This window comes from Oratosquilla oratoria, chromosome 1 (genome assembly GCF_046742065.1).
Source record: "Oratosquilla oratoria isolate Oo_2021 chromosome 1, ASM4674206v1, whole genome shotgun sequence".
NCBI classification, from domain to species: domain Eukaryota; kingdom Metazoa; phylum Arthropoda; class Malacostraca; order Stomatopoda; family Squillidae; genus Oratosquilla; species Oratosquilla oratoria.
This window is the reverse complement of record NC_134777.1, coordinates 92,841,032-92,850,483: the sequence shown is the minus strand read 5'-3', so window position 1 is coordinate 92,850,483 and position 9,452 is coordinate 92,841,032. Positions and strand designations below refer to the sequence as shown.

The following is a 9,452-nucleotide window of genomic DNA, read 5'->3' as shown; positions in this document are numbered from 1 at the left end:
TATATATATACGTATATATATATATATATACATATATACATATATATATATGGTGTCAAAATTGGAAACAACGGATGAATATATGTATATATTTCTATTTGTTGATTGTAGTAGTTTTAGCGAGAAGTTTGTTGAGTGTAATTGGAAAGGCTGATGGGAGGGTTTTGATTGAATGGACAAGGAGAGGTACAGACGGAGTAATTGGTGAGGAACTATTTGGGTTTAAGAAAGGTAGAGGTTGCGTGGATCAAATTTTTGTGGTAATACAGATATGTGAGAAAACTTTAGCAAAGGGTAAAGATGTCTCTTTCTAGTTTGTATGGATTTGGAGAAGGCTTATGACAGGGTAAACAGGAAGTCACTGTAAGAGGTATTGCAAATGGTCTAAGGTAAATGTGGAGCTGCGTCTGGGATGCGTCATGTCGCCATGGCTGTTCAATGTGTACATGGATGGGCTGGGAAGTAAGTGCGAAGGTAATGAGTAGTGTATTAGAGTGAGTTAGAGATAGTGGAGAGAAACTGGAGGTGAGCCAATTGTCGTTTACGGACGACACTGCGTTTGTGGCATGTTCAGAGGAGGGATTAAGGGAGTTAGTGAAGGAGTTTGGGAAAGTGTGCGATAGGACTTAAACGCATTGTAACTTGTTTGTGTTCTTAACTCATCAATTCCCATAAGTTGAAACTCCGTCTCAAATTCGTGAAGAACTGCATGGAAGGACAAGTTATGCTAAGATCCTTGCTTAACAAGCGATCATTAAAATTACGGCTAAAACCTTTTGAAGAATTTGAAAGGATCATCTTAGAGAAACATATTGAGATCATGAAGATTGAAGTGAGTGATTCGTTCAAAATTACAAGTGAAAAGAAAGGTATATTCCATACAGCTATACCTGAAGAGTGGAAAGTAAAATTGTTAGATTATATGTATACTAAATTAAGAACTTTGTGCAGGAAATGAGAACTAAAATTGAAAAAGAAATTGAACCGACTAATTGATGAGAGTGATTGAAGTAAGCATGGTAACTCGGATTTTATTCTTAATTTTTCAGACAAACCATTGAGCAGAGATGCAAAATGTTCTTTGGGATATTATGGGTTAGAATTTGCAGTTAATATATAATCAACATGTCAACTATGTGGATATCGCTAAAGGTTTCTGTAATCTAGAAAAAATTAGTGATGTAGCAATACAAGTTATTAATATTTGTAAAGGTTTTGTTTATAATGCGTTATCCATGTCTAGTTATCCAAGTTGTCCTAAAAGATTCATTACAGATATAAAGACATTAAAGAAAGATAATGACTTACACATCACGAAAGCGGACAAAAACCATGGCATAGTAATTGTCAACAAAGACGATTATATTGAGAAAATGGAGACATTACTAAGTGATCATGAAACTTACGTTAAATTAAATAAGAATCCATTAGAAACAGTTAATAGCGAATTTAATAAAAAATCAAGAAACTTTTAGATGAAAACAATGACTTCATCAAACAACTTGTTACGCTATCGCCTTCACAACCATATATGTATGGTTTGATTAAAACTCATAAAGTTAACAACCCTGCTAGATTTATCATGTGTTCAATTGGGTCTTGCACTTATAAATTATCAAAATGGCTGGTGTCACTTTTAAGTCCACTTGTTTGAATTATTGCCCACACTCATATTAAAAACAATGTTGACCTCATTGGCAAGTTACATGGACAAAATATCTCTTTTGGTTTCACACTTGTTAGTTATGATATTACTAGTTTATTTACCTGAATCCCAGTTTTAGATTTATTAAGATTTTTAGAAGAAACATATGACTCTCCCTGCCCACACAATAATCAGTCTTATTAGATTATGTGTTTTGGATTCAAAATTTGAATTTAATAGTAAATTCTATATGCAGAGATTTGGAATGGGAATGAATAATTTGTATATGTAATTTTTTGAAAGATATTTTACCCAATATTCTTCCAAAGAAGGTCATTTAGCATAGATATGTAGATGATATATTGTGCATGTGGCCTAATGACCAAAATTTAGACAATTTTATGTTAAATAGGTTGGTACCGTCTATTAAGTTTGATATGGAGATTGAACAGGATAATAGTTTGCCCTTTTTAGATGTTATGATTTATAGAGCTGGTAAGAATTTTAAGTTGGATGTTTATAGGAAACCTATTAATGTTCTTTCAAATATACATTTTTACTCATATCACCATCTTAAGACCAAAATATCAGTTTTTCTTCAGTGTTTTCAAAAACATTTAGAGTTTGCTGCCTTGAATTTTTAGACAATGAAATAGAAAAAAATCATGACATTGGAAATAATTTAAAATACCCCAAATATGTAATGGACAATGCACAGCAAATAGCTAAAAAACCTTTTTATGGCTTAAAACATAGGTAAAAGTTCAGCAATAAAAACATACTTTCGCTTCCATTCCATGAGAATTTGATCAGCCTTTCTCATATTTTAAGTGCCTATGGAACACAGGTTGTTTTTAAAAATAACAATACTGTAAAAAGCCTATTGATAAAAAAATCACCTAAAGTCAGAGAAGGGTGCGTCTATAGCATCACATGTAAAGAATGTGATTTTAAATATATAGGTCAAAATGGTATAGATCTTAAATTGAGGATAAGCCAGCATAAGTATAGTGTCAGAACAGGACAAATATCATATGGGTTATTTGTACATATGAGATATTTCAATAATTGCATTGAATGGAATAAAGCTGAAAAAATTGTCTAAATTAAAAACATTATAGAGAGGAATATCACTGAATCATGCTATATTAAGAATACCTTTGAGAACAACATGAATATGAGTTTGGGATAGTACAAATTGGATAATTTTATCATTAAAAAAGTTGTCGATGGGAGACATGTAACCTGACAACCTGTGTTGAGCTAGTCGCATTCACTAGTTTCTTTTATGTTGTGTATGTACTGTACAGTGTATGATGTCCTTATTTCTCTTGTTTATATTGTACCTTCGAAGATGATGTCTTAAATAGACGAAAACGTTCGGTTATCAATTTTGATTTTCCTAGTGGTTACTTGCATATATATATATATATATATATATATATATATATATATATATATATATGTATATATATGTATATATATACTGTATATAATATGTATATATATATACATACATATATATATAATATATATATAAATGTAATTTCTGACAGTCACCTCGGGGCTCGAACCAAGGCCTCACTTTACGCCAGGCCAATGCTTTACCGACTGAGCTACTGGAGCCTCAAAAGTCTCCAACTTGGAGTTGATATATGCCCGAAAGAATCTAGGTAGATTGCTAACTGCTGTCCTTACCTAACTTTTCACAGAGACCCGAGGTTACCTTGTAACCAGTGATGAAACTGGTACGAAACCTTAATGAGCTTTCGTCGTTATAAGTACCTGAAATGAATCGCAAGACCTCGGCTCGAGCCCCGAGGTGACTGTCGGAAATTATTTGGGTATGATATAGGGGCCGTCACTGACGATTCACTTCAGTTATTTACAACGACGAAAGCCCATAAAGGTTTCGTAACATTTTCACCAGTGGTTACGAGTTGACCTCGGGTCTTTGTGAAAAGTTAGGTAAGGACGGCAGTTATCAGATTACCTAGATTCCACGGGAGTTAAATCAATTCCAAGTTGGAGACTTTTGAAGCTCCAGTAGCTCAGTCGGTAAAGCACTGGCCTGGCGTTAAGCGTGGCCTAGGATCGAGCCCCCGAGGTGACTGTCGATTATCTTTAGGTATACTGTATATATATATATATATATATATATATATATATATATATATATATATATATATATATATTTGTGTGTGTGTGTGTGTGTGTGTGTGTGTGTATATGTATGTATATATATGTAAATATGTACATATATGTGTGTGTTTATGTACCTTTATGTACCCTTCACATGCGCACCCAAGGAAATCTGTTATCGACTCCAAGACATCCATAAACAAGTGATAAGTAAACACTCGCCTTTGAGCAGATTGGATAGATAACTCCCCTTTAATCTGTCGAAAAGAGAGTGTCTACTTGTTATTCACTGGTAGCTGTCCTGAATTCGATGAAATAAACATATCCTTGGTTGTTGGACTGAGTTTGTGGATGGAGTTTGATTAGTTTCAACTTAAGCCTTTTAAGTATCGTTCATTGTTGAGGTGGTCTGCAATGAAAGCTCGGAAACGTATGTGTGTGTGTGTGTGTCCCTTGTACACGTTACTTAATTTTGCACTGAGGCCCGGCCCCCTACAGCATAAGCCACGCCCATGAAAGCATAAACCACACCCCTTAAAGCATAATCCACACCCTTTATAGCATAAGCCACATCCCTTACAGTGCACCACTATTCATATCCCTTACAGCATAAACCTTGCCACTTACAACATAAGCCACTCCTCTGAAAGCGTAAGCCACACCCCTTAAAACATAAGCCACACCTCTTATAGCATAAGCCACATCCCTTTCAGTGCACTACCATTCATATCCCCTACAGCATAAATCTTGCCCCTTACAACATAAGCCACACCCCTTAGAGCACAAACCACACCCTTCCAATTCATTGGTTGACTTGGTCTTCTGAAACTCGGCCACTTGCTTTGTAGACTTCACAGAATCATCAAGACAAACCAATGACAAGTCTCTCCAGAGGTGTGACATTGTTTACATTTTGGCGGTGGGCGGAGCTTATGAGCACAATTGGATAGATGTGAAATTGTTTGGTAATAGAGCATGGTTATTTATTTGTTTATCTGTTTATTTATTTTTCAGTTTCAAAAATATTTATATCCTTATCGATAGAAACCATTTCTGTTCGAACGAAATCATGTATCTGTGTATCATTTGTGATCAATGCGACGGGATGAATGAAAATCATCTAAACATAAAACGTACATTTAACATCCCTTTAGTGAAAAAGTGGGTAGAGCATGTGTCAAACTGCCATGAACAATTGCCAATCACGCCTCCATTGGCAATAGAAATGCGATGAAACCTGAATTGGACGATTGTCCACTGAAGCAGGGTACATTTTGTTGGCAGAGTGGTTGCGTTACCATTTGCTCTTTCTATGAGTTATGCAGAGAACACTCTTAGTGAGATTAATAAACAAATAAAAATTAGTTAATAAATTTATACATTTGAATTAGTGTTGGATAGACACATGGACCAAACCTTCACCCTACACGTTTATTTATAGATAAATGAATAAATAATGAGTTATATAAGGTGATAAATGAATAGGTAAAGTATATAAATGAATAAGTAAACATGAATTACTGTTGTTGATAGAAACAAGGACTGAGCCTTCACCCTATACGTTTATGTTCAAATTGATAAAAATGAGTAAACAAGGCATTAAACAAATGAATAGATAAATTGGTAACTAAAAGAAGATGTAAATCTGAATTATTTGTTGATAGATTCAGGACCCGAGACTTCTTCTTCCACGTTCATTATCCTTAGATGTTAATGTCCGTCACTTGCGGACACTTCAAACCCGTAATCCCGTCTACCCTGAGGAGCAAGAAAACACGAACATGCATGTAACCTTGAGAGTACACGTCATCAGGAAGCTTCTTATGCTTCCCTGACGTGGATACCTCTAGGCTTAGCTTGAGTGCTCCTTGACGAACCGACAATGAGAAAGAGAGAGAGAGAGAGAGAGAGAGAGAGAGAGAGAGAGAGAGAGAGAGAGAGAGAGAGAGAGAGAGAGAGAGAGAGAGAGAGAGAGAGAGAGAGAGAGAGAGAGAGAGCACGTGTATACTGTGAGGGAAGAGAGACGGACGGACAAAGAAAGAGGAAGTATTAGACCGCAATAAGTGAGGAAAAATGGAGAAAGAGAACAGCGTGTACGAAAGAGGGAAGAGAAGAAGAGAGGACAAGGAAATAAGGAGGAAAGAGAAAGAAGAAAGAACGGAAGCGAAAAGAAGAATGTGAGGGGAAAGTGAAGAAGACGAGGGTAGAGGAGAGGAAAGAGGACGAATATACACAGTCTAGTGTCGTGACTACAGGGAAAGAGAGGGGGAGAAAAAGAGTAAGAGAGGGTAAGGGGAGAGAGAGCAATTGAATGGGAGGGAAAGAGAGAGAAAAAAAGTTGCGAGAAAGAGGGGAGGGGAGAAGAGGTAAGAGAATCCCGGTGTGATTGCCCTTTGGACGGAAAGAGAGAATGGAAAGAGAAAGTGGGTAGTGAAGAGGACAAGTGAAATGAAAAAAAGAAAAATCAATGTCTAAAAAACAATAAAGGAGAAAAAGGCAGACAAGAAGAAAATATGGGGAGAAAAGATCAAGCGAGGCAGAATCAAGGTCAAACCACAATTAGAAAAAAAAAGAAGGAAGGAAAAAAAGAGGAGAGGGCAATGAAGGAGTGAAGAATAAAGGGAAACGGGGGAAAGCAAATGAGAAAAGACGATTTATGTCAAAGCACATTTTGATTTAGAACAAAGAGTGAAAGAAGAATGAAAAGAGAAGAGTAGAGGAGAAACAAAAGGAAAAGAGAATGAAATGAAAAGAGGAGAGGAGAAACAAGAGGAAAAGAGAATGAAAGAAAATAGAGGAAGCGCACTTTGAAAAAGTATATAATAAAAAGAAATGGAGGAGAAGAAAAGGGAAGAGATGAAAGAGTAAAGGAACCAGGGAGACAAGATAAGAATGAAAAGCAGCTTGAGGAAACCAGAGGAGAGGAGAAAATGTAAGTCAATTCACGCTTTCGCTTAGATATGCTGAACGCGTGCTTATACCTCATCCGGACCACATGCATACACGTATGTGGAGGAAATCTTTGCGGTCTCCAGCGGACACTTGAAGTCACCGTGTGTCAACAGACCTTGGCCGGTGCTGACCCAGCGGCGAGATGGCGGTCGCATCTTTGATATGAGCGCCATTCAGACCAGGGGACCAGCAAAGGAACCACTGAGGCTTCGCCCGGAAAAGACCCGGAAAGATTGGAAGAGAGAGAGAGAGAGAGAGAGAGAGAGTGTGTGTGTGTGTGTGTGTGTGTGTGTGTGTGTGTGTGTGTACACGTGTGTGTGTGTGTGTGTGTGTGTGTGTGTGTGTGTGTACACGTGTGTGTGTGTGTGTGTGTACGTGTGTGTGTGTGTGTGTACACGTGTGTGTGTGTGTGTGTGTACACGTGTGTGTGTGTGTGTATTCACCTTGGTCTTTGGATCACGTGTTGGACTCGTGATCGACAGCTATTTCCCTCCCGGAAGAGAGCTCAGAGCTCGTATGACCGATCTATGGGTAATGCTATGACCTTACACTCACACACACACCCAACTCCCCGCCCACGAGAGTTGGAGTAACGACTCGAGGCGCAGCGATACTGAATTAATTTCAGCCCTGGGCAGGATTCGAACCCAGTACCCCCGGTACCACCGTGCTGAGAGTCTGAGCCTCTACCAACTGCGCCACCGAGTGTGTGTGTGTGTGTGTGTGTGTGTGTGTGTGTGTGTGTGTGTGTGTGTGTGTGTGTGTGTGTGTGTGTGTGTGTGTGTGTGTGTGTGTGGACCTGTTTTAACATAACACTAATTTTGAGTTATGGAAAAATTAAATCTTGCTTCTGAAACATGTCTCCCATACGTGAACATAGATATTACAATCGTAGGTATTTGGATCTTACGATCATGGTACTTGAATATCATGTTTGGGTATTACTGTCAATGTTTTTATCTTAGGGTCATAGATATTTGTACCTTACGATCGTATGTGTTTGAGTCTTACCATCACAGATGTCTGGATCTTACGATCGCTGATTTGATCTTCCCTATCGTAGGTGTTTTGATCTTACGATCATAGATGTTTAGGTCTTATGATCGTAAATCCTTGGATCTTACGATCGTAGGTGTTTAGGGTTTACGATCGTAACATTTTGTTGAAGAGAGACTACTTACGATCTGAGCTGAAGAGGCGAAGAGGACGACGAGCATGTCTGCTGTCGTCAGGTGCCGCATCAGTCTGGAGAATCTCCCTCGTCCTCCACGTCTCCCGGAAAGCCAGCAAAAGGAGACCAGGTTCCCTGAAGGCCGCCCCCACAGGCACAGAAGGACGGAGAGGACCATAGGGCGTGAGTGTGGGAGTTGGCGTGGGCGTAGAAGCGCAGCAAGGCCACGGCATACCGGAAAGAGAGAGACGGTGAGATAGAGATAGCAGACCACATTTCTTTTTTATCTTATGAGGAATTTGTTTTCTATAAGAATCTTAGCTGGAGGAAGCTATATTAGAATATGTCTTGAACCATAACAAAAAGGTTAATTAAATGAGATTCAACTCCCGCTACGGACGAACAGAACATGGCATGTCGTGAAACTTGCGACATTGTTAGCGAAACCTTAATTGAAGTTAATTAGTGTCTAAGACGCACACTTCTAAGTGTATCGTCAGGAACATTCTAGTTTGAGCTAGAAATAATGTACGTCTTCTCGTCAAACGAATCTGCAATAATTTTTAGAAGAGCACCTTGCGTGATGTGAGTATTTACGGTAAATGAAAATGGTCTGAGTAATTACTACTTAATACCCGTTTGGTAACACAAAATGAATAAAATCGCTTGGCGACAGATTAAGAGTTAATGTGTTACAAAGTACGGAAAGGGTGAATAAAATTAGTTGAAAAATATAAAAAGTTAGAAATTAACTTAAAAATAAAATTTTGTTGAAGGTGATGCTGTTTTCTGTATTAATAATTTTTTTGGAGATACTTTCTAAAGATCTCACTAATCGCTGTTGTAGCAGATCTAAACTCTGTAGAACTCGTGCGTAGGTGGACATATTCTCCGATCGGGATTTCGGCTCAACGGAGCCTTCTTCAGGAAGTGTGTCAAATGTCATCAAAGTGCGATATTTGACCGCGCGAAATTATTAGACTAGGGAAGATCACATGATAGATTGAAAAATATGCATAAATTATCTCCTCATGCTTCTGGCCTACCCTGTGTTCTCATACTGTGTAGCGCTAATAAATCAAGTGCCTGTATGTTCAAGTTGGGGTTTTTATCCTTGATATAAAAGGCCTCGATTATCCTTAACTTTCTCGGGTCCGTGCAGACATTGGCCTTCATTGGAAGGTTTGGTGTAGACATTGGTGGTGAAATTATGTCCACTTTGGGGAACAATGTCTCAACGGAAACAGTGAGTACCCCAATCGATATAAGCAATCTACCATTGGAGCTTATGTCCGCCGAGCACTTACGCACTGTGATACCTGGTCCAAAGTCCACCAAGAACTCGAACGCACTACCCAGGTACTAGTAAATAACGGCTTCAGCAACAAAGAAATTAATAAAGTTACCGAAAATATCTTAAACAAATGGTATACCAATTCCAACAAAACTCCAAACCAAGAAGAAATAAAACTTTTTTACAAGTCATACTGGGGGAAAAGAATGCTGCCACCAAGTATTCCCACTTGGATCGTAAGAGGCGAG

The 9,452-nt window shown here is 38.2% G+C and overlaps 1 protein-coding gene across 1 annotated transcript in view; it reads right to left on the bottom strand.

Annotated features, from left to right (window-relative positions):
- The window catches only part of LOC143029010 (isotocin receptor-like), a 28,949-nt gene extending 20,940 nt beyond the window's left edge, over positions 1 to 8,009 (bottom strand). The window contains exon 1 of the mRNA XM_076191356.1: positions 7,921 to 8,009. Within this exon, the coding sequence (XP_076047471.1) occupies positions 7,921 to 7,980 (60 nt within the window). The 5' untranslated portion in view covers positions 7,981 to 8,009. The remainder of the gene's footprint in view (positions 1 to 7,920) is intronic.
- Positions 8,010 to 9,452: the final 1,443 nt, after the last annotated feature.